Source organism: Otolemur garnettii, unplaced genomic scaffold (genome assembly GCF_000181295.1).
Source record: "Otolemur garnettii isolate 467f Iridium unplaced genomic scaffold, OtoGar3 scaffold00033, whole genome shotgun sequence".
Lineage (NCBI taxonomy): Eukaryota > Metazoa > Chordata > Mammalia > Primates > Galagidae > Otolemur > Otolemur garnettii.
In genome coordinates, this window is record NW_003852428.1 from 16,994,320 (window position 1) to 17,019,877 (window position 25,558).

The 25,558-nt window shown below is 42.5% G+C and overlaps 1 protein-coding gene across 1 annotated transcript in view; it reads right to left on the minus strand.

Moving 5' to 3' along the window:
• ADCY2 (adenylate cyclase 2) overlaps positions 1-25,558 on the minus strand; it is a 398,303-nt gene that overhangs the window by 96,234 nt on the left and 276,511 nt on the right. Inside the window, 6 exon segments of the mRNA XM_003789554.2 lie at positions 3,141-3,184; positions 10,005-10,181; positions 11,552-11,684; positions 12,483-12,641; positions 18,200-18,327; positions 21,096-21,207. Of these exon segments, the coding sequence (XP_003789602.2) occupies positions 3,141-3,184; positions 10,005-10,181; positions 11,552-11,684; positions 12,483-12,641; positions 18,200-18,327; positions 21,096-21,207 (753 nt within the window).

Genomic DNA, 25,558 nt, shown 5'->3' on the forward strand with positions numbered 1-25,558 from the left:
AAGCCTGGCCTGGCCCTTCTCCCGGCCTGGAACACATGTATCTGTAACCTGTGTGTTCTGCATGCTTACGTTTTTAATTGAATAGACCTTCTAATCTGAAATAAAAATCATACTTTTCTGAGCTCAGAGTTCCCTCCACATACAGATATGAATAGTATTAAATATGCAATGTCCTATTTATCTATAATTAAATCTCATAGAATTATCATTAGTAAGATGAATGGGTTTTCCAATTCCAACATTTCATGTTATTTGTGGATTGTGCAGTCAGGTCCTGCCACCTTCGAACAGGCCAAGGGCAGTCTTGGTTCAAAAACCAGAATGATGAATCAATCCACAGAAAGATACTGAACCAACTGGATTAAGAGGTTTTAGCATACCCAATTCCAAACTTTTTGAAAAAAGCAAATTAATCATTTTTAAAGTAATTTTACTAGTCTCAGTTCTAAACTGGAGGGTTTGTGTTGTTGTTCTTCTTGTCGTTTGTTTGTTTTCTTTAAGACACAGGGTCTTGCTCTGTTGCCCAGGCTGGAGTGCAATGGTATGATCATAGTTCACTAAAACCTCAAACTCCTGACTTCAAGCAGTTCTCCTATCTCAGACCTTTGAGGAGCTAGGACTACAGGTGCTCAATGCCATGCTCAGATAGGTTTTCTTATTTTTACAGCACCAGGGTCTCACTACAACTCTTAGCTTCAGGCGATCCTCCTGCCTTGGCCTCCAAAGCACTGGGATTCTGAGTGTGAGACACTGTATCTGCCTGAGTTTCTTGAATTCAGTTTGCAGAGCCTCACAAAGTCTAAAAAGGAACACTGTAAGTATCTTGAGGCTCACAAGAAAATTTAATTCTTCAATATTATTTCCAGGGTTAACAATGGTGATGCCCGTGTTAATCTGTTTTAGTATTGGTTTAGATAATGCCTGTACTTATTGATAGTTTTCTTGTCTCTGAGGTTTTGAGAGCTCTGCTCTGGACATGATGTGGTACGCTGGGGCTGACAGTTTCCCCTCCTGGCTCCTGACTCACCGCCAGGAATGTGTCCTCCTGACGCTCAGCACTGCTGACTCTCCTGTCCTTGCTTCTGCCTCTCACCTCCCGCCCTCCCCCCTTCCTATTGCTTGGGGCCTCCAAACTCTTTCCAATCTGTCTCCATTCTCTCTCCCAAGCTCCTTCTCCAGACCTGTCCCACTGCTTGCCAGGGCTGTGACATCCAAGGAGGCAGGGAAAAGGCCATGTGATGCCAGCTCCCAGGTCAAGTGGAGGGTCAGAGGTAAGACAGAGCAGCTCCCAGGTCAAGTGGAGGGTCAGAGGTAAGACAGGGCAGTCCATTTACAAAGCCCAGAAGTGCCAGGCAACCTGGGCAAGTCTGACTCAAAAGTGGGTTCTCTCTACAAGGTCTTGCAGCCACCAAAGATCAGTAACTACAGAGAAAAGTTGAACTACCATGTTTCCCTGAAAATAAGACCTACCCAAAAAAGTAAGCCCTAGCAGGATTTCTATGCATTTGTTAAACATAAGCCCTACCCCGATAATAAGACCTAGTGATGGGTGTGTCTACGCAGCATATCTCGGCACAGAGAGGAAGACACCCCCTGAAAATAAGCCCTAGTGTGTCTTCTTGAGAAAAGATAAATATAAGATAGTGTCTTATTTTTGGGGAAACACGGTAATATGGAATAGGCCTTTAATAAAGCAGGAAACACAGACTTTGGGGGCCCAGGGCCTTGGCACCAATCCCAGCTTCATCTCCACTAGCCCTGTGAGGTCGGGCATTTTCCTAACCCCTAGTGCCTCAGTTTCTTTCCTTCTAGAATGATAATGGCAAAAGATTCTACCTCATGATAATGCCTCAGGGATAAAATTAGATTTTCCATGATTAAAAACAAGTGAAAATGACAGCTTATTCTCGTTATCTTTCAGACAGCACTTGTCCCAGAAGACACGGCCCTAATAACACTGGGGCTGCTTACGGCATTTCCCATTGTAATTTTAATGAAGAGACTCTTGAAGTCAAACTGTAAGGAGGGAGAGAGATAGGAGAAGAAGGGACATTGACTATAATGTGAAAGGGAGTCTAGGAAATCTCCATGGACCGTCGCTCGCAGAGCCTTGAGTGTCTTACTGACATTGAGCATCATTCTTCCTCAAGGCAGCTGACGGAGTTCATAATATTCCTAAAATTAGCTGAAGTTCTCTTTAAAATGGCATATACCACTTTAAAAAAATCTTCAAAAGCCTAAGAACCCAATTATCCTTATAATGTAAGGACGATAAGCATATATCTCCATGCTAAAATTTCAAATTTTTCAAAAATGTACCAATTAGAGCCCATTGCAACAAGTCCAGTCACACAGAAGAATTCTGGGCTAATGCCCACTACTGCCACGCTGTGGGGGGAAGGACCCACCCACGTGTAGTGTTTCTTGACTACAATACATTTTCCACAAGGAAATGTGCTGGATCTCACATATTTCCTTAGTTTTTATAGAGCTATCAGTATCTCCAATAAACTGACATCCCTGTGGAGAAAGACAAGCTGTCAGAATTTTTGGCCTACATTTTACATTCTTTATCCTAATGTCTTCACATTGGTGTGGTTAACCCCTAAATGAATTTTAAAGTACAACTCTGAACTCAAAAGAGAGAAGGACATGAAGGAAGGGGTCAGCACACGGGATTTGTGGTGGCTGGTGACGGGGCACATGGGGTTGTAGGAAGCTTTTCTTTTTTAATGGGCAGTTTGAGGAGCTCTTTATTTCATAAATAAATAGAAATACTGGACTTATCTTGCTTTTATCTTTAGGATTCAACACAAAAATGTAATTTCAAACAACATACTCATTTTAAGAAAATCCAGTATTTTACCACACATTAATATTAGGAAGAGTCATTTTAAGAAAACAATTTAATGTTTTAAAATGACTAGCAGGTGGTGTTTCCCTGTTTCCTGCCTTAATACTAATAACAGGACCCTACTAATCCTATTTTTAGCAGCTGAAAGCCATTTAATAAGGCCTTTCACAAGGAGTTACTCTTTAAAAAGAAGGAGACTTCAAAATTACTATAATGGATGATAATTACTTTCAGAAATGAATAAGAAGCAATAAGCCTTTAAAAATTAGTCAAAGATATAGCATACCTTAAGGTGCGATTTTGAAAATTATGCTGACCCATTGGTACATCCTATATGGAAGAGAAAAAAGTTATTAGCTGTCAAGAACCCATTTTAAGAAGAATATTACAATGATAATAATGTATAACATTTTCCTTTTTTTAATCACGAAAAGCATCAAGGTAACAATTATCCCTGGGTAGAGAAAGAGCTTGATCATAAATGTGACTCAAGATGAAAAACTGAATTTATATTTATAATGTTGGTGTAATCTATAAACTCTGACCGTTGGGAGCATTGAGTTTGTTGTCCTGGTATTTTGAGATCTGATTTCAAACAATGGACTGCAGAGGATGGGTATCAGAGTTACTGACAGCGACCTATAAGCATGTGAAAATGGACTTTAAACATTCAAGTGCAAATGTCCTTATGTAAAATGACGTTTTTCTTTTTCTTTTGGGTAGATGCCTAGTAATGGGATTGCAGGATCAAATTGAATCATAAGTATCATAAAATGCTTTAAACCAATAACCACACAATCTACAGTCAATCCTATTTATGAATTGGGCTAATGAAAAATCACACCGCCAGTTAAATGTATCATATTATAAATCACTGGACAAAAGGAAGAAATCAGAATGTGTGTGCAATTATTAGTAGTGTCAAAAACTTACTTTTACACATTTGTGATGGGAATGAAAATAAAAGTTGGAACAAAGCAGCTCCAAAGAGGAAAGGAAACACTTCTACACTGCTGGTGGGAATGCAAACTAATATGTTCCTTTTGGAAAGACGTCCAGAGAACACTTAGAGAACTAAAAATAGACCTGCCATTGGACCCTACAATTCCTCTACTAGGTATATATCCAGAAGACCAAAAAATCACACTACAACAAAGATATTTGTACCAGAATGTTTATTGCAGCCCAATTCATAATTGCTAGGTCATGGAAGAAGCCCAAGTTCCCATCGACCCACAGTGGATTAATAAATAGTGGTATATATACACCATGGAATATTATGCAGCCTTAAAGAAAGATGGAGACTTTACCTCTTACATGTTTACATGGATGGAGCTGGAAAATATTCTTCTTAGCAAAGTATCTCAAGAATGGAAGAAAAAAGTATCCAATGTACTCAGCCCTACTATGAAACTAATTTATAGCTTTCATAGGAACGCTATAACCCAATTATAGCCCAAGAATATGGGGAAAGGGGAGAGGATGGGTGGAGGGACAGTGATTGGTGGGATCATGCCTATGGTTCATCTTACAAGGGTACATGTGAATTTTTCTAAATGTAGAATATAAATGTCTTAGCACAATAACTAAGAAAATGACATAAAGGTCATGGTAACCAGTTTGATGAAAATATTTCAAATTTTATATAAAACCAGCACATTGTACCCCCAAATAAATAAATAAATAAATAAATAAAACAAAGAGGAAATCTTTTTGGGGGGGCATGCTGGATTTTTATTTTATTTTATTCATTTTAGATTCATATAAGGGTATGTAGGATTAGGTTACATTGTTTCCATTTGTAAGGTAAAGTCTGAGTTGCAGTTGAGTCCTTCACCCAGAAGGTGAGCCATGGACTCCTACATTGTACCCCATAGGTGGGAACTTACCAAATCCCTTGCCTCCCTGGCTTGAACTTAGCTGTGTTTTTCTCTCAGGAGGGCCTACAGTTGTTGATCTACTAATTTCAATGTAGTGTTGAGTACACAGGATGCTTGATTTTCATTCTTGAGATACTTAGAAGAAAGTTCTCCAAACCCATCCAGATAAATACAAAAGATGTAAAGTCTCCATCTTTCTTTATGATTGAATAATATTCCATGGCATGTATATACCACAGTTTATTAATCCATTCATGTGTTCATGGACACTTGGCTTTTCCAAGTCTTTGCAATTGTGAATTGAGCTGGTATAAACATTCAAGTGCAAATGTCCTTATGTAAAATGACATTTTTTTTTTCTTTTGGGTAGATGCCTAGTAATGGGATTGCAGGATTAAACTGAACATTTAAAATGACATATCCCACTTTCAACTCCTTGAGGATTCTCCATACTTCTTTCAAAAAGGGCTGTATTCGTTTGCAATCCCACCAACAGTGCTTAAATGTTCCCCTCTCTTCCACACCCATGCCAGCATCTGTAGTTTGGGGACTTTGTGATGTGGGCTATTCTCACTGGGGTTAGGTAATATCTCAAAGTGGTTTCCATTTATATTTCTCCATGATTGGGAACAGTGAGCATTTTTTTCATGTGCTTGTTGGCCATTTGTCTATCTTCTTGGGAGAAGGTTCTATTCATGTTTCTTGCCAACTTATAAATGGGGTTGTTTATTGCAAGTGTACAAATCAAATCTGTCAAGTTGTAGAACATAAATATCTTAACACAATAATCAAGTAAACGAGGCAAAAGCTATATTTGTTGGTTTGATGTAACCACTTCAGATTGTATAAAAAAACAACACATTGTACCCCACATATGCATAAATGTATTCATGATCTATGTGTATATGACTTCATTAAAAAAATGGGGTTGTTTGCTCTTTTCTTATTGATCAGTTTGAGTTCTTTCTAAATTCCAGTTAATAGCCCTATGTCAGATTTGTAACATGCGAATATTTCCTCCTGTTCTGATGGCTATTTGCTTTGTTGATTGTGTTATTAGTTGGTAGAAGCTTTTTTACCTTGATCAGGGCCCATTTATTTACTTTTGTTGTTGCTACATTGCCAATGGGGTCTTCTTCATAAATTCTGTCCTGAGGCTGAAGTTGTAAAGAGTTTTTCCCACATTTTTTTCTAGAGTTTTTATTGTTTCATATGTTAAATTTAATTTTTGTCCAGCATGAGTTAAATTGTGTAAGTGGTAAGAGGTGCGAGTCCAGTATCAGTCTTTTACATAAGGCAAACTAGTTCTCCCAGCACTATTTATTAAATAGAGATGCTTTTCCCTAGTGTATGCTTTTGTTTGGCTTATCAAAGATTAGATGACAATACGAGAGCAGTTTCATCTCTAGGGTCTTAATTCTGTTCTATCTCTATTTTTATGTCAATGCCATGCTATTTTGATCTTGTAGTATAATCTGAAATCTGGAAAGGTGATGCCTCCAGATTCACTCTTATTTTGCAGAATTGTTTTGGCTATTTGGAACTTTTTCTGTCTCCATATAAAACATAGAATTATTTTTTCAAGATCTTTAAAGTAAGATGTTGGTTTTTAAACAGGGATTGCATTAAATCTATAGATTCCTTTGGGTATTACAGACTTTTTAACAATTTTTTTTTTTTTGAGATAGCCTCACTTTGTTGCCCTTGGTAGAATGCCATGGTGTCATAGCTCACAGCAACCTCAAACTTTTGGGCTTAAGTGATTCTCTTGCCTCAGCCTCCCTAGTAGTTGGGACTACAGGCACCTGCCACAGTGTCCAGTTGTTTTTAGAGATGGGGGTCTCACTCTGGCTCAGGCTGGTCTTGAACTTGTGAGCTCAGGCAATCCACCCACCTCAGCCTCTCAGTGCTGGGATTACAGGCATGAGCCACCATACCTGGCCACATTTTAACAATATGGATTCTTCCAATATTCTTATATTCCAATATTAATTCTTCCAAGTTGCAAGCCAGGTATGTTCTTCCATTTGTTCACATCTTTTGCTATTTCTTTTCTCAAGGTTTCATGGTTCTCTCTGTAGAGGTCCTTCGCAACCTTTGTTAAGTGTATTCCTAGGTGTTGCATTTTTTGGAAGCTACTGTGAAGGGTACTGTGTCTTTGATTTGATTCTCAGCTTGACTGTTGTTAGTATATATGAAGGCTACTGATTTGTGAACATTGATTTTATATCCTGAGACATTACTGTATTTCTTGGTCACTTCCAGGAGTCCTGCAATTGAGTCCTTTGGATTTTCTAAGTGTAAGATCAGATCATCAGCAGAGAGTGAAAGTTTGACCTCCTCTGTCTCCTTTTCAATGACTTTGTTATTGCTCTCTTGCCTGACTTGCATTTTCCAGGATTCTAGCACATGTCTGGTTCTAGTTTTAAGAGAAAATGTTCTCAGTTTTTCTCCATTCAGTATGATAATGGCAGTGGGTTTGTTGTAGATAGCTTCTATTAGTTTACGTAATCTCCTATCTATGCCTATTTTTCTTAAGTGTTCTTATCAGAAAAGGACACTGTATTTTGTGAATAATTTTGCTTTCTCTGTGTCTATTTCATTTGCTGCTTTGATCTCCAAGGTTAAGTTAGGAAACATATTTAGCCTAGGTAGATGTAAGTTTTTTTTTAAGTAATTGAACTTCTAGTTTTATTACGTACAGTAAAATAATGCATTATTCAATAGCTCTATCAATGTTGAATGAAGAGTCAATGAAATTCTGCATAGGGGATTAGATAAAAGAAATAAGTTTGAATGACATCAGTTGTTTGACCTTGAAATATATCAATAAAAATTCTGATGGGATCTTTCTGAAAATGAGTAAGAGAGACAGCTAGGTGCAAGTGCTTTGAGCTTAATGAACTAAGTGAAGCCCGGGGACCTTCTTGAGAAACTCTAAATACTGTTAAGGAAGTACAAACCTGGGTTTGAACCTGTGACAGTGAGATGAGCTGGTTAAGAAAACTCAGATGTTCAAGACACCTTTGCTTTTTATAAATAATTTATAAATAATTATTTATAAATAATTTAGTTCAAAGCACTAAACAGTTCCAGCTCTGCTTTAAATCGGCCATCTTTGAAACAACAGATTACAGTCAGAAATCATTCCCATGGTCCCTTGCTCGCAGAGTAAAGTAAGTCTTAGGACAATAAAGACTGGTAAGAAATAAATAATAACAAAACATCTGGAAAAGTATTTCTCAGGTACACAAGAGAAACAGCAAAGAAAGTCAATTCAAATATTTATATATGATTCTTGTTTCTTTGAAAGGAACCAAATAAGCACCTGATCAAATCTCATGGAGAGGTGTAGTTATCAGCTGTATCAATAACATAGACTTTTTCCCAGTAACTGAACATTAGAGCCCTGGGGTACTTTACCTTTCACAGGTCTGAATGCTGGAAGGCCCCAGCTGCCGCCCCCGCCCCCTCCCCCACATGACTCTCATCTTTAGATTTCGTATAGTTCCTCGGTGTCAGACATCATCTGTCACCTGGCAACTCACACCCATATCCCAACCTGGACTTCTCCTCTGAGTTTTTGATCTGCCCATCACCTGCCTACTTCCCACGTGCACTTAGGTATCAAAAAGGCACATTGCATTGAAGATGTCCATTAATAAAGTCTTGATTTTTTTCCATCTTAAATACTATCTTGTATTTGTGATCTCAGTTAAGAGTGTCCACATCCTCTCCATGGTGTAGCCTAAAAAGCTTGGATGTACCTCCCCTCTGTGTTTCAAACCACCACCAACTCTCATTTGCTCTACTTCAAATTAGACCCTGGATTTGATTTTGCTGCTTCCATTGCTAAAATCTTAGCAGCTATTGAGGGAAGCCTCACTTGAGACCCCTGTGATCTAGCTCCATTATCCCGAAGCATAAGTCCCATCACACTCTTTCCTTGCTTAAGAGTCTCCATGATTCCCGATTACACTTAGAATGAAATATAAACACTTCTCCTTAGTGCACCTCACTCTCTTTGGTCATAGTTGCTAATGCTCCAGCCACACTTGCCTCCTTTCTGCCCCCAGAAGGGACCACATTCAAGATCCTCTTAGGGCCACTGAATCTGTCCTTCTGCCAACCGTCTCCCAGTTGAGTCACTCCCTTCTCCCTGTGTCACCCCAGCTGTCCTGCCCAGATGGCATCACTCTATTTTGCCTCCCTCATGGCCCTCGCCACACCCAACACCATCTTGGTCCTTCATCTGTTACCCTATTCCAGTCTATCTCTTCCCATCAAAACGTGAACTCTAGGACTTGTCCTGGTGGTGTCCTTTGTTGACTGTCCATTGAGGCATGGTCTTCCATCAGATCATATTTATTTTTAGTTGAAAAAAGGTTGAAGGAAGTTAAGAGAAGAAGTACTAAACTCAGACAAGAGTGCTGAGCCGCTACTTGTCCTGTTGGAGCTGGCGTGTCACTGTGAGACCTTGTGGGCAGTGGTGGCCCAGGGTGGCTGGCAGACTTCAGTCTCATGTGGCAACCTGGCAGGCTCCTTCTCATCAGCCAAGGAGAATTACATGACTTTAAATTTTCCTTTTTATCTCACCTACATCTCTAGTGCACTGAATGCTACTACACATGAAATCTTACTCAGAGGTAGTTTTAGAATCTAACAATACTAGAGAGATTGTTCTAAGTACCTAGCTGTATTCACTTTTCCCTCCCCCTGTGGGTCTTTGAATTTTCCATCTTCATTCCAGCTACCTTACTGCAGATGTCCGTGGTGGGAAGAGCTTCTGTACCTATCACACGTAGGAAGCTAGAGTGATGTAAATAAGGAACAACAGAACATACAATGCCACCCACACAGCCTCAACACTTAGGCGATGGAGAGATAGTCTTGATGATGTTATCCAACTCCAAGGACATCAGCCTTTATTTGTATGTTTATAAAGATCCTCAAGCCTTTCTACTTAATGATAGAAAAAAACTTGATTAAATACAGATTAGCTATGTTCAGCTGCTATTATCAGTTGTAAATAACACTGATTTAAGTTATAACATTATGCAAAATCACTCTAGGTTAGAACTCTTGCCGATGTGGGCTGGAAGTTCCTTCTTTCCCATAGCTGTTTACACGAGCCTAACCTAGAAAGACAACATGGTACCCTTGCTTCACTGTGCAGGAAAGTTATTTTGGCAGCCTTTTGTTTGGGGGAACAAGCTTCTCCCCAGAGCTCAGGGACATCAGAGGTGTGGGGTGGGGGGCGGGGGACGTACCGTAGTGCTGATCTTGCCGTTCTCTGTGGTCATGCTGTCCCTGTGGTGCAGGTGTGCAAAGGGCTTGGCCGCCCCCCAGGACTCCAAGTACCGTGTCATGCGGACAGAGGCTCTCATCTTGGGTCCATCAAGGGTGTGCCGAGGTCTGAAGAGGTGTTGAGGACTTCGCCGTTCTCCCTTGGGGTGAGAAGTAAAGTGTCAGGAGTGGTAGAGCACAGACCTGCAACTGGCCCTTCCTGTGCCAGCCCTGCTGGACGACGTGATGCCTCTTAAGGTCCTTGCCTTTGCCCACTGGGGCTCCTGTCCTCGTTCCTCCAGTGTTATACGGGAAACAGCTACTTGAGCTGAGTGATTTTCTTCTGTATTGCAAGATTACTTACCTATAATTGAAACTTAAGAAAAAATATTAGCTATGTTAATGGACATGTTTATAAAGTAAATACTTAAACTGCATATGCTCATCTGTTTTAGCTTTGTCCTGAGGGCTGTGTTTTTCTAAAGCCGTAGCTGTAGGGCCTTTGGGGCTGTTTCTAATGCTAAATGGCCTCAAACAGCCACATTTTGGTCTCAACATAATGGTCTTAGTACACACAGGTTTGCACCCTCCCCATCACTCTGCAGTTCCTGCTGCTGGTCACACATCTATCTCTGGATCAATCCTGGAGCTCGGTGAAAGTTTGTCTCTAAAGACAAGAAAGAGTAGGGTCTTACAGATGCTACTGTCCAGAGACTTGATCGTGTTGAGTTTATACTATCGTTTTTTCAGAGGTCTTTTTTGATGATATTTGTACCACTTACCAGCTGTGTGATTTAGGGGGAGTTGCAAAACTTCAGATTTTTTATCTGTAAATAGTGATAATACCCATTCAGCAGGAATTTAAGAAGGGATAACAGGAATGAGAGCTGTAAGCCCTTTGATCTGGTTTGACAGGAAGTAGGGAAAGAGTAAGAAATGGGTCCACACTGTGGGGGTGGGCTGTGGTCCAGGTCGCGGGGGTTTCCCTTGCAGGGAAGGTGAGTATGTCTGTGTACACCTCACATATCCTCACGCACGCATCTGTGCAACATCTGTTAATCTTTGAAAGATTTCCTCTTTCCCTTTTTCTTATGTGTTCATCCTGTTTTATTTCAGTAGATTTTCTATCTTCTGAAGGCCTGAGAAAAATCCTTTCTCTTTGTTTAATTTCAAAACTGAAAGGTATCAAGTGGTGCCCACAAACAGGTTTTCAGAGTCGGTATCCACTGACACTCACAGAGACTTGTACCCATGACAACCCAAACTACCAACCTCATCAATACCCTCGTCATACAGACAAGCAATGCATTTCGACCATTTGTTTCATAAATATCTGAGTTCATTATTATAAAATATCTTCCAAAATTAAACCACCAGAATCATTTAAAGTCAGTTTTTATGGCAAAGACTAGCAAAGTATTACACTGAGTCTTCACTGAGAATGCTTATCTGTGCCAATAATTGGCTCCTCCTCCTGCTTTCCATCACAGAAATACTAGGCTGTTCATAGACTCTTCACTAGAGCACTGACCTTGGGGTTGATGACAAAGTAGGTCTTCACCAGGTGCTGTTTTAAGTAGGGGTCCCTGACGTCACCATCTCCCTCCTCCACTTTGTAGGCCCCATTCAAGTGCTCCAGGGTGACGGAAGAAATGTGAACACGTCTGAAATTCCAGTTAAAAACCACGCTCAAGATACTACGCTTAAAAGGACGTGTGAAGAAAGATGTCCTATTTGTTTGTGATTCTGGAAATAATTCCTCCCCCACAAAGGAAAGTCCACATATTGGGAAGCCTGACTGTAATTTAAGTCTTTGTTCCCCTGACCCTGCTTTGGAAAGTTGCTCCTGGACACCATAACCCTCCAATGTCTGGAGATTCTCTGCACTCATGGAAACCTGCATGGTGGATGTGGAGAATCACAGCAGATATAAACTTGAGTTATTTTGTGTGAGGATATCTTCTGAAACACATGCCAGGGGGATTTTTAGGGAGCATGCTGACCTGTATGAAAGCATGGGTTTTCCCTGTCAAAGCTTGCTTATATGCTCCTCCAAATTACAGCCCTCGCACTCTGATTCTCTTAGCTGAAATATGCTCTCCTACCCAGAGATGGATGCTATTGGCATTCATTTTAATATGTGGGTTTTAGAGAATAAGGAAATAGGACTGCACAATAAGACATCTTTAACTCAGGTGTCTGTTCATAAGTATGTAAATCAGTAAAAGTGTACAATTTAGCATCTAGTATCCACAGTCTGACCATGGGTCATTGGGACAGTGGTGTGGGGACTTGGGGGTTCCTATTATACTTATCTCATTAACAGAAGGGGCCACTGGGCACAAGTAACACGATCCTGAACAGAAGTCATCAGAAACCCAGCAGACAGTCATTAGCCCTGCGACCTAGTATTCCTAATCTTGCTGACAGGTGGGAGAGAGAAATCCAGGGTTCGGCCTTACCCAGGGACCCCTCCAGCTTCCATGTGGTTGGCCAAGGTGACGTCATGTGACCACACGTCGTACTGCCATTTCTGCAGACCAATCACACCACAGAGGACGTTCCCAGAGTGCACGCCCACACGCATGTTGATGTCAACACCGGTAGCATCCCTGACTTTCCTAAAGACAGGGAAGCAATATGACAATCCAGTAAAAGCCTCTTCTTCCTTTAATTCTTGGTCAATTTTCCTGGGGTTAATTACTTAGAATTCTAGATCACAGCCCTGAGCCAAGAAACGGGGCTCCTCTTTCTGGCTTGTCCAGATTAGGCTCAAATGTCAAATCTCCAGGGCTCTCAGTATTGAAGCCAGATGGCGACGGCAGGGTGTTTTGGCTATAGTTTTTACTCTTTCAACAAATATGTACCCAGCATTTATTATGGGTTGGCTGCACTGTCATACCAGAATCATAGGCCATCACCTTGCTAATGTCAGGAGTGGCCTTGGCCACATGCAATCTGAGAGCTTTGTATAATGTATGGCCCCAGTGATTTTATTCTACTAATAAGAGAACAATGAAGCTTAATTGTGACTTAAATAATGACTTTAGCCTGAATGAGATCTTTTTTAAAAAATCATAAAATTAAAGCTTTTTAGTTGTTCACATTCTTTCATAAAAGAAAGGAAAAATTACATTTTAAAAAGCTTTAATAAGGCATAAGGCATCAGGAAAAAGAAACTAATTAAGAAAAATTGTTATAAAAATCTTGGCTCTGGATCCTGCTGCCAGTTCACTGACACAGACAACTGAAGAACTTCAGCGAGGGAAAAATGGAGATACTGGGCAGTGGTTATTTATTTCTACCAGCTAGACACTTCCATCCATTAAAATATTGTTATGACAGAGTATTCGGGACAATGTCCCTAGTTACGTGGAGAGAATCACCTCAAGAGACAGTGTGGGAGCAGAGCTGGAGGCTGACTCCAGAACACACCGCAAAGGGGACCACTTGTTGGGCAAAGGGGACCAGCTGTTGGGCAAAGGGGACCAGCTATTGGGCAAAGGGGACCAGCTATTGGGTGCAAACGGCCTTGTGGTGGGTCACGGCCACCTCAAAATAGCACAGGCATATATGTCAGGTGTAAGTGATGAATGAGGTCACCCGAGCATGCTACAAACAATGAAAAGAAGTGACCAGTGATGTCAAAACAAATGGCATCCCAAGAAAAGAAGAGAAATAGTTGGCTTCCTTCCCCTTTCATTTCCTTTTCCTCTGTACTTTCACTTCCTTCCTTCTTTATTTTTGCCAAGAAAGATAACTCTCCACTGGGCAACTAGACCTTTCATTCCTGCCCCACAAGAGGAGCCAAAGTGTGAACAGGACAAGGAGATGCTTGGCCCTTGGCCTTCATCCCATCGAATGCTGTGGCCAGGCTGCCCAGCCCCAGGTGTCCCTCCCCTATTACCTTCGCCTATAATGGTTCCTCTCCCTGCTCCTCATGCCCTGAAGCTCCCACCCCACCAGGGAGTCACTATCACCTGGCCAGCTGGTTCTGTTCTTCCAGCCCTGCTCAGGCACAGCCTCATCCCGGAAGGCTTTCTGCCCTCTCCTCACGCTGGTCTAGGAAGCCCCCACCTCTGTCCTTTAAGTGCCCAGGGGCAGCTAGCAACCCCGGTCTGTGTCCATCTCTGCATTCAGCAGTCAGCCAGCCACGAGGACGCAGACTCTGTCCACGGGATGTGTTTACCCTGAGTGGGGGCAGGGCCTGAGGCAGCAGGGACACTTGAGACAAGTTTATTAATGGACCAACATTGATTTTGAAAACTTTGCTGTACTTCTGTCTTTGAGAGGTCATGAACCTAAAAGCATTGTTTTTAATGATTTTATAATTTTGAGAGAGGACAGTTCCAACCACATGGCATTTCTGTTTACCAAAACAGGAGAGCAGAGAGCCATGGAGAAATGACAAGGGAGGACAAAGCAAGCCTCACGCCGGCTGTTTGACAAAGTTGACTCCTAAGTGCGCTGACTCGTTAGAATATTACAAAAAATGTCGAGGTTCTTTGTCTTTAAAAAACATAAATTAATCAAGGGTTCAAATGAATCAAGTGTCCAGATTTTTTTTTTTTTTTGTAGAGACAGAGTCTCACTTTATCGCCCTTGGTGGAGTACTGTGACATCACACCGCTCACTGCAACCTCCAACTCTTGGGCTTAAGCAATTCTCTGGTCTCAGCCTCCCTAGTAGCCAGGACTACAGGTGCCCACCACAATGCCTAGCTATTTTTTTGTTGCAATTTGGCCAGGGCCGGGTTTGAACCCACCACCCTTGGTATATGGGGCCGGTGCCCTACCCACTGAGTCACAGGCACTGCCCATGTGTCCAGATGTTTTCATGCATGTACATATAATTTACATGCATGTGATGTATAGAAAAATGTTGAAGTAATTGTTTAAAGTTTTTAACAACAGTTGTGTAATTTAAGAGAAGCCATAATCACTTAGGCACTGAACATTACTTCCCCTATGAAAAGCAATTTACATTTTCGTGACAGGAAAAAAAAAAGCCCTTTCTAAGCATTGGGGATATTCCAAAGCTGCACCCAGAGTCTTCAGTAGTAACTCCTCAGCTCGCAGGCGAGCCGTGCTCAGTGTGGAGACGGAGACAGGAAAAACACAGCAGACACCTGGGACCCGAGCTGCTAGTTCCTGTGAACCCTGAGATGATCTGGAATAAACCTAAATGCCAAGTGTGCGCTTCCCCCTCAGCAGGTGAAAAAACCAAAATTCCTGTATAGCAGCCATCCCTACCTTATGGTGCAATACATGGGAACACACACGCCTGCCCTTGAACGTGACAGAGAACAAGACTGGAGAAAGAACTCCGAACTCTCTGGGACACCCTCTCTCTCACTGCCCTTATTGGACATGTGACAAAGCCACCTGTTTAGTGACCCCCTCATGACCACACATGGGAGAAACACAGGAAGAATGTGGACCCCTGATCAGGAGGTGGCAGGTCACTGGGACATGTTGCCATTGCCTGATGGGAAGATTAAGATGCAGGAGAAGCAATGGTTGGGAAGAGTTTCCTTTAACCTGTTAACCTTCCCGAGATTCTGGACAGACATGATATCACAGAGGCATCAGTGATGCCAGGATAAATAAAATGTGGTAGATACATACAGTAGAATATTATTCTGTCATAAAAAGAAACAAGGTTCTGACTTCTGCCACAACATGGGGGAATCTTGAAAACAACAGGCTAAGGGAAAGAAGCCAGATGTAAAAGGACAGACACTCCGGCCTCCGCTTACGAGAGACACCCCAAGTCTGCAGATACACAGCGATGGCAAGTGGAGCAGAGGTGGCCAGGGGCTGAGGGTGGGGAGCGGGGCCGGGGTCTCTGTACAGAGTGAGGAAAAGGCACTGGAAGTAGACGGGATGGTTTCCTGGGAGTAGACAGGATGGTTTCACAACCCTGTGACTGTCCCTAGTGTCACTGGACTGTGTCCACAGTGGTCTAAAGGGTACTATGAGTGGTACACATATTTTACCACAGTACAAAATGGAATAGGGAAAGCCAGTAACTCTGATGACCTGGTGATACGCCCAGAGTGTGATGTAAAGATTCTTTCTCCTCATAGTTCTTCAACACATTAGAGTAATTTAACATAATGGAGCTGGAGAATATTTTATAAAGCAGAAGTTAAACTTTGATGAAAGGGTAGATTGGTTAATCTGAGGTTATTATTGCACATAATTTTGATGCTCATAAAAATCTTTCCCATATTCATCTATTTTAAAAGGAAATCAAGAAGAATCCTTTTCTCCATATTTTTTACCTCAGGTTGGAAGCCAACACTGAGGTCGCCTCCAGAAGGGCAGGTTATGAACTTGAAAAACGCTTATGTCTTAGATACAGGGTTAAAATAGCTACTTACTTTTGAGAAAAAGTAAAAAATATATATTATTCATGTATCAGAGGAAACAAATTTGCTTATGGGCAGAAGCAAGAATGACGTGGTTCTCCGAGGCAGTGCCTGTCACGTAGGGAAGCCCAGTCCACACTGGCTGTTCCCCCGTCTCAGCTCTCAGCAATGCTGCTTTATCTCCCCCTACCCAGGTCTGTATCTCCCCCACCCTGGTCTGTATCTCCCCTGACCCAGGTCTGCTCCCCAGAAGCCTGCAGGAATTTGCCTCTGAGCTAGTGCGCCCGGAACACACAGGTCTCTCCATCTCCTCGGAGGAGGTGGCGGAGGCTGCATGGGTAGGGGCCAGACGGGCACCAGACCTTTCCGTGGACAGCACTAGGAAAGCCACCTTATCAACCTTTCAGTTGCTTTAGCAGGTGACCAACATACATGGGGAGCAAACACAGCGACAAGTGAACCTAATGTACTAATTGCTGTGTGAGTTGCCCTTAACTCAATGCTAGTTTTGAGCCTGGGTCTCACGAAACATATTTACTCGCGCATTTCTTGACTCATCTTGACTGAATAAAACAAGGTGGCCTCAAGGCAAAAAACTGATCCTAGCACAGCAGTGAATGTTTTTACTCTAACCCTGAGACAAGGAATTAGAATATCAAGCATGTAATGTCAAGCTTTTATAGATTAAAATATATATATATGCAGAATAAGGAAGAAAGTCCAATAAAGTAAATCTTTTAACCAGGCAGGGTACAGTGGCTATTGCCTGTAATCCTAGCACTCTGGGAGGCTGAGGCAGAAGGTTCCCTTGAGCTCCAGAGTTTGAGACCAGCCTGAGCAAGAGCAAGACCCATCTATACTAAAAAAATAGAAAAATTAGCTGGGTGTTGTGGCAGGTGCCTGTAGTTTCAGCTACTCAGGAGGCTGAGACAGGAAAACTGCTTGAACCCAGGAGTTTGAGGTTGTTGTGAGTTAGGCTGATGCTACAGCACTTTAGCTGAGGTGAGCAAGACTTTGTCTCAAAGAATAAATAAATATATGTTTACATAAATAAAATAAAGTCTTTTAACCACACAATTAGCAAACAAAGTTTGTATCATTAATAAGAATATTCTGGTTTCTACTAAGAACATCACTGAAGAAGGTACCGGTAATAACATTGTGCTACTAGTAATAAAAATTATCTTTCCCCTTGTATTTTTACCCTGTACTCACCAATGGTAATGTGATACTGATACTACTCTACCTAAGCAAATCTTCTCTAGAATCACAGTGAAAAGCACTGCAGACACAGTGCAGAAAGCACGTATGTGTCATAGGTATAAGTTGAAACTAAATTCACAGAGCAGGGGATTTTTGACTAGATAAAGTAAGTTTGGATTACAGTCTGGTGGTAAAAGCTAATGTTTCCTTTAGAACACACGTGTAGCCATATCATTTCCTAGAAATCATAGAGATGTTATGAGTGCAGACCTTTTCCTGACAAACACTTTCAAACTTATTATTTAAAATTACCTTTGAAACAAAGAAAACTGCCACTTTCCATGAGTTTCCGGTTCAGTTTTGTTGTACTCTAAGGCTCCCGATAACAGTACTAAACATTTACAGAGTCCTACTTTGCACTGAGTTACTCACATGCCAATACATGAGGGTCTGCACAATTATATTCAAATGTGCAATTACGTATTCAATACCAGTAGACGGACAAATAGAAATAGTTACAAGTAAGAATTAAAACTCAAAATTGTTGGACAGTTAAAAAAAAATAAAACAGCGCCCACCACCATCGCCGAGCATGGCACTTACTTTATGGCTTCACACATATCCAGCCCCATTTTTACACAGTTCTTGGCGTGGTTGGGGAGAGATATGGGCAGTCCAGACACGCAGTAGTAGCAGTCTCCTAAAATTTTGATTCTCATGCATTCATTCTCCTGGAAGAAGAAATCACAGAATTTCAGTTGTGTTAAGCACCTGTGTGATGGTCCAGATTTACAAAATATTATGAAATGCTGCTTCTACTGACACTGTTGTGGGGGGCTAGGAAGTAGAGAAAAATGACAACCAGTTGGCTTCCTCTCATGACCCAACCAGAGTGAGCTCTCTGCCCCCCACACATTCCCATTTCCAAAGCAAGAAAAATAAGGTAGAGGAAAGAGATGGGCCAGAGAGAGAATGCTCTGGAATGATTTACACTTAACACAAGCAGAGGACAATAGTCTGGACACCTCCAAGTACTGAGGGTGATGTGGAACATTCCATGCAGAGCAGAGTCAGTCCGAGTGGAGAATAAGGAGCAGAACTCGGTTGCATCAGACCCTTCTGCCCTCCCCTACTGTGCTGGTGGTTTGCTTCATTTATTTTAAAGCTGAAACTGATTCTTAGCTGCAGACATGTAGCTTCTGACAAACACTTCTACTATTCAATAACATTGCCAAGTAATTCAAAACTTGATTGTGATCTCAGATTAAACGGTTTTAATTTAGAGCTTGACTAACTCATTGTTTTTCTTGCTTGGGTTGTATTTATATTATAATGTTTTGATTAACTTTATTCATATCCATCAGCCCTACATCCATTTCTAAACTTTCAACCAGCCTGTGGATTCTTCAGCAAAAGAAAACAAAACTAAAAACAAAGATGTGCCAAATACAGCATTTCCCCCTAATATTAACATACGCTTATAGAGAAAGTGAACAAATTTGAAATAATAAAATGAACACGATGTTGTCTTCTTCTTAAGCATGTGTTAGTCTTGCAGAATACTGGCATAATTCTTTCCTGGCTGATAAACCACAGGCTGGACACACTCTCATACATTTTGGTAGCACTATAGATGGTGTGCTTAGTAATCCCTGATAATAATATCATAAATAATAAAAGCGCCAACAGTTACTACTGATTGATCAGGCTTCCTTCCCATACTTCCTAAACAGATACATGTGTTCTAAGTCTAGAAAACATGAGAGTTATTAATAGTGAAGGACAATGATTTTTAGTTCCTTAGCTGAGAGTCAAGTGTTTTTCATTGAGTTCACTCAGTACACTGGGCTCTCTGTTCAGTTACTGTGCTCTCTACCCTATGTCCCTGAGCATGCTATCCCTTTGATCAACAATGGGGGGATCAAGCCAGGCCAGGCTGGACTCAGATTCCTTCATTTCAGTGGTTGGAGGAGGTCCTACTGAATACCTTTGTCCTGGGCACAATAGTGTCCTTCCAAATTCATATGTTGAGGTCAGTCCTGTGAATATGATCTGATTTGGCAGCAGACTTGTTGCAAATGTAATTAGTTCAGATGGACCAACTGGAGTAGGGTGGGCCCTTACCCAATATGACTGCTGTCCATAAAAAAAGAGGGAATTTGGACATCGAGACATGTACACAGAGAAGGAATGTCACGTGACCACGGAAGTTAGCTGCCATCATCCAAAATTAAAATGTTTCTCCCTCACACGCCTAGGTAGTCCAACAAAAATGGTCTTTCACTAACTGGAATTGCTAAGACATTATTTAAGTTTCAACCTTTCCTTTTCTGTAAAAAGCATCCATAAAACTCATTTCCTCCCTTTGACTTGGTAAAGGAAAGAAGCAGAGTTATATTCTACTAAGTTTTTCTTTCTTTCTTTTTTTTTTTTTGCAGTTTTTGGCCAGGGCTGGGTTCAAAATCCCACCCCTGGTATGTGGGGCCAGCACCCTACTCCTTGAGCCACAGGTGCTACTCTCTCCTACTGAGTTTTTAAAGTGCCTACTGAGAGCTGTCATGATTATCAGAACAGTGTGAGGCAACAAATTTGGGGAGTTGGACCAAGAATGGTTACACTAAGATCTGCACACCAGATTTCTCCCCAAGAAGCTTGGCTGGAGTCTTCTGCATTGTTTAAAAATGAACTAAAATCACACAGTGAACTAAATTTAGGACCAACTCTTCCATATTTAAATACCTGATGTTAATAGGTATAATATAGTTTTTGTTGGGAACAACTCAAAGATAGAATTAGGCTGACCAGAAATGTTTATTGAAAAGTAAAAAGCTGGCAAGGAAGAAATTTTTTCCCCTCAAAATTCCCACTTGCAACTATGGAAGTCCTAATAAGTAAGGTCCGATATGGCTTTAGGTGATGTGGCATCATTGCCTAGCTGTGAGATTTCCCACAAATAAGTGTATGGATGGCAAACCTTATACTTCTTACATTATCCTACATTTCTTTTTAAGTGGCACAAGAATCAAAGGACAAAAACGAGAGCGTAGTAAGCAAAGGGGCTGTGCAGAAGTCCTTTCCAGGGGCTCTTCCAGTCCTGCTTAACAAAGTGAACACAGAATGTTGGTCACCAGAGGAGGGAGAGGATCTTACCAACTCCTCGACATGGGACAGGTGAAAGAGGGCCTTAAAATAGCACAGTGCAGAAGGATTTGCAAATTCAGTCTCCTTGTCGGCAGTGTATTTCTTGCATGTGTGCTGAATTATACATGAGCAGAAGTTTCAGAAGCTGATGCCGACGTGACAATGACATGCTGTGACATTTTTCATCCCCGATGCAGGTTTAAGGCTCATCAAGGTTCAATGACAGATAATCCAGCAAATTTTACACACAACATTCCTAAAGGATGGTGGACATAGCTCGATAACCAAAAGGAGATGGAGAAAACATGAGCTAAGAGTTTCTTTATCTCCAACATGGAAGAGGATCTACAATACTCACCTTTGCAATCTGGTCAAACTTCCCGAAGAGTTCGTTCAGCATGTGGACAAGCTCTCCCGGGGAGCAGTCACTGGCCAGCCGGGTGAAGCCGACGATGTCCGCGTACAAGATGCTGTGGGAACCAAGGAGCAGGGAGACAGGGTGTCCCAGGTGACATTGGTAAGAAAGCAGTGATAACTTCCCCGTAAAATAATGTAGTTTTTTACATTTATATTTTCAAGAGAAAGATGTCATTTTCTGGGTAGGAAATACATAGCATTATGTTAAGCTTGGCCACTTAAACATTTCTTTGCATTACATTTTTTGTAGTTAAGATGGGGAGTGAAGTGGCAAAATAATAAAAATAGAATCCTTTTTATATTGATTTAAAGAAAAAGAATGAAATCATCATCCTGCTTAAAAGTCAAGCCTACCTCACTTTTGATTAACTTTAGGTTAACTTTATTCCTATCCATCAACCCTCCATCCGTTTCTGGAGTACTTACTACCTGCAAGGATGCAGCGGGCAGGGGATGGCCTCCTGACACTCGGGATTTGGCCTTATAGTAGAGCCCGAGCTCTGGCTTGTGGATTGACATTCAGACAGTGAATATGGTGTGACTAAGATGGACCATGAAACAATCCCTTAAATGAGGACACCAACAAGTGTCCAATTACAAATTATTTTTAAAAGGGCTACAGAGATAAATAGGAGAGTTCAGTGGATTAGGTGTCAAGGACTCCAGGAAAGTCACTGGCAGGAAGTGGCAGGGCAGCTTCCTGCCGTGGGAGGGACAGATGAGAGCAGGTGAATGTGAGATTCCTTGAAGCTTTCTGTGTATGTACCATGTGGAGCACCTGTAAATCTTGCTTTTATTATCATTTTTCTGCATTGAAAATTGTTTCTGATTTGCATAAAGGCCTTATAGTAGAGCCCAAACTCTGGCTTGTGGATTGACATTCAAACAGTGAATATGGTGTGACTAAGATGGACCATGAAACAAAACTAATGAGAAATGCAGGCCATTAGTAGGGGTGGGATAATAGCAATGAGAATGGCTATTAGTATTAAAAAAAACCCCAGAAAATAATAGTTTAGGTGAGGACACAGAGGAATTGAACCCTTCATGCAGTGCTGGCTGGGAGATAGTATGATTCAGCCAGCACAGGAACAGCACGGCTGGTCCTCAAAAAACTAAATAAGATAGCATGATTCAGCAATTCCACTTCTGGGTATAGAGATCCAGAAGAACTAAAAGCCAGGATTCAAACGGATATTTGCATATGTAGGTTCACAGCTGCCACTGATAGACAAACCAAATGTCCACTGATGAATGAAGAAAATGAACAAATGGACACCATGTGAACACACACACGTGCACAGACACGTGCACACACACGCACACATGCACGTACACATGCACACAAATGCACACACACGCGCATACACGCAGACACACATGCACATGTGCACACACGTGTGCACACACAAGTTCACACACGCGCGCACACACACATTCACGTGCACACACACACGTGTGGAATGCGAGTCAGCCTTCAGAAGGAGCGAGAGACTCTGACAGCCCCTGCTACTCGTGGAGATGTGCCAAGTGAAACGTGCCAGGCACAAAAGGGTGTGATTCTACACACGTGAGGCACCCAGAGTGGTCAACCACACACACAGTGAGCAGGACGGTGGCTTCCAGAGGCCGGGAATGGAAGGTGTGTTGTGTGATGGGTATAGAGTTTCTGTTTGGGATGAAGATGAAGTTTTGGAGAGGGATAGTAGCAATGGTCACAGAATGATGTAAATGTACACAATCCAAAAGAATTTGTACACTCAATTCTTATTATTGAGAATGTTATGCATATTTTGTTGTAAATGTTATGTATATTTTGCCACAATTAAAAAATAGTATGGCACCATTTAGGTGGGTCTGAGTCAAGCCAGGGCAGGACCTGTCTCCAGGCCACATTCTGCTCTGGTGCTGAGCCCAAGGCTCCTGGTTACACTTTGAGGGAAAGACTTTTTCCTCAGCTGATGGACAAATTTTGGGGAGACCTCTGATGGGTCCAGGAAAATCAGGGCTTCTGGGGCAGCTGTACTGCCCATTCTGTTCAGATGCTGCCCTAGAAACACCCTTCCCGAGTTCTTCAGTGCCTCCCTACAGAGGCAGGCATCACCGATGCTGAACTGGTGCTCAGGATGGATAACTCTGCTCACTGGGAGAAAGAGGCCGATTCACAGTCTTGCTGGGGGTGGCACGTGAGGATGGGCAGCTTCTTGTTCACAAATCTACAGTGTGGCTTGTGGTCATAACTTAGAGTAGACAATGGAGCTTTAACACAGGCTGCCTAGAGGTAGCTGAAGAGGTTATCTGGCAGCAGAGACTCAAATGAGAAGCAGGCATTTGGGATGCAACGTGCAAAGGGTTAGTGTAGAGAAGCACAGTGCAGGGTGGGGTCACAGGAGGGAGAGAAGCACAGCGCAGGGTGGGGTCACAGGAGGGAGAGAAGCACAGCGCAGGGTGGGGTCACAGGAGGGAGAGAAGCACAGCCCAGGGTGGGGTCACAGGAGGAAGCCCGACCTAGCTCTGAGCAGACCACCACTTTAGAAAGACCGGCAACCATGCTTAGAAGCATATCCCAGGAATCCAGGAGAGCCCCATGGAGGTCTACAATGGGTGGAAATGAACAGGAGAGGCCCAACCCAGGGGTTAGAAGGGAACTTGAACAAGACCTCGTCAGTACCTAGATGGTGGGGGTGGGGGCAGGGGCTGCCTAGAAGAGGAAGCATGGGCATGAAGACCCAGTTTCTAGCTCAGCAGCGGGGTTCAGAAACCCAGGTTTGTCCAGACCAAAACAAGCTTGTAGGGGAGACAACATCCCAACTCTGTTGTTGCTGAGTTTGACGGTGGCGTCTCAGATACCCAGTGAGATGAGTCTGGGAGAGCTCAAGGTCGCAGGTGGCAGGCTTCCAAATTAACCCACCTGGGGGAAGTCCTACGCCTCACTCTACCCTCCTGGTCCTGAGGAAGGAATCGTACTGTGAATTCCTCCAACTCTGGATGTACTGAAATACCTACTCTTAAAAGGATATAGTTTTGTGTCTGAATCAGGAGATTTTACTGATTGTCACCTTTAAACAACATTTTAGCCTACATGTTGCATTCTGTAGCCAGTGACTGTAGTCTCTGGATTGCATCCTCCATCGAAAGAGAACCCTGCCAGCGAGAGTGGACCTTCCCCTTCTCACTTGAGGTGGACTCTGGGACATGCCCAACTTTGTTGGTGTCTCTTCCCAGGTCCATGAACTTTGTTCAAATTATTCCTGGCTGGACAAGCTTAATTTCAGTTGACAGCATCATGGGGATGGGAATTAAAATCCTGGGAGAACAGAGAGGAGGCAGGAGAGGCCCTGAGAATGTTCTCACATGACCTGGGGAAGAGAACATAGCAGAGGCGGAAAGCGACACCACATACTGTCATGTGACCAAGGACAGCAGGACCATCTAAGCAGAAGGGCAAGGCCCACAGGGCCAAGCCCACCTGAGTGGTCAACACGTGACTTAAAAATATTTCCTAAGACGGGAGTGGCATTTCTGAATGAAAAGGTGGTATAAAGACTAGCTGAATATGCCTAGTCAGATACTAGGAACTTTTCTTCTTGAATTTTATAGGCAAAACTCTTACAGATCTGAAGGCAGGCTAGTGTTTTAAATAATTTTGCTCCTTAACACGTGTGAACTTTCTTTAAATATATTTAGTTTTTTCCTATCATGTATTCAATGATGCTTCCTCTGAACCTACACCGCAGGCAACTTTTTCTGTCTTCTTCCTGATACCAGCTTCTTACTGCGTGCTGACATCTGTGCACACTCAGGATATATATACGCACATGCATCTCTAGCTGCAAAGGCCTGCCATCAAGTGGGATTTGTCCCAGGGATCTATTTAAGTTGCAGTTAAATTAGTTTCTTATTAATGAGCCTCAGAAAACCTGGGCCTGAGGCACTGGGTCAGGAGGCAGCCCTAGGCCCTGGAGAGTCTACACTTGTGGTGAACAGGCTAGATCCCAATTTGAAGAGATGCCCAGCCAAGTTTAGGTGACAGTTGTTGCCAAACTATTGAACAAGTGCCTTCTCTAGCAATTGCGCTGATACCATGAGAGCATAGTGGGGTCACACCCATGCACAAGTGACTCACAGGGCCCACCCTGTGGGCCCAGGAATGGTGGGTGTGGAAGTCAGTGGTGGTCTGGAAGGGCCTGTTCTGCATGGCTGGGAGACAGGGGTGAGGGAGTGGGAAGGGAGTGAGAGCCCCATCCAGCTCCCCTCTAGAACTCAGGGGAGATGAGGGCCCCACTCAGCTCCCCTCTAGAACTCAGGGGAGACGAGGGCCCCGCTCAGCTCCCCTCTAGAACTCAGGGGGAGACGAGGGCCCCGCTCAGCTCCCCTCTAGAACTCAGGGGGGAAGAGGGCCCC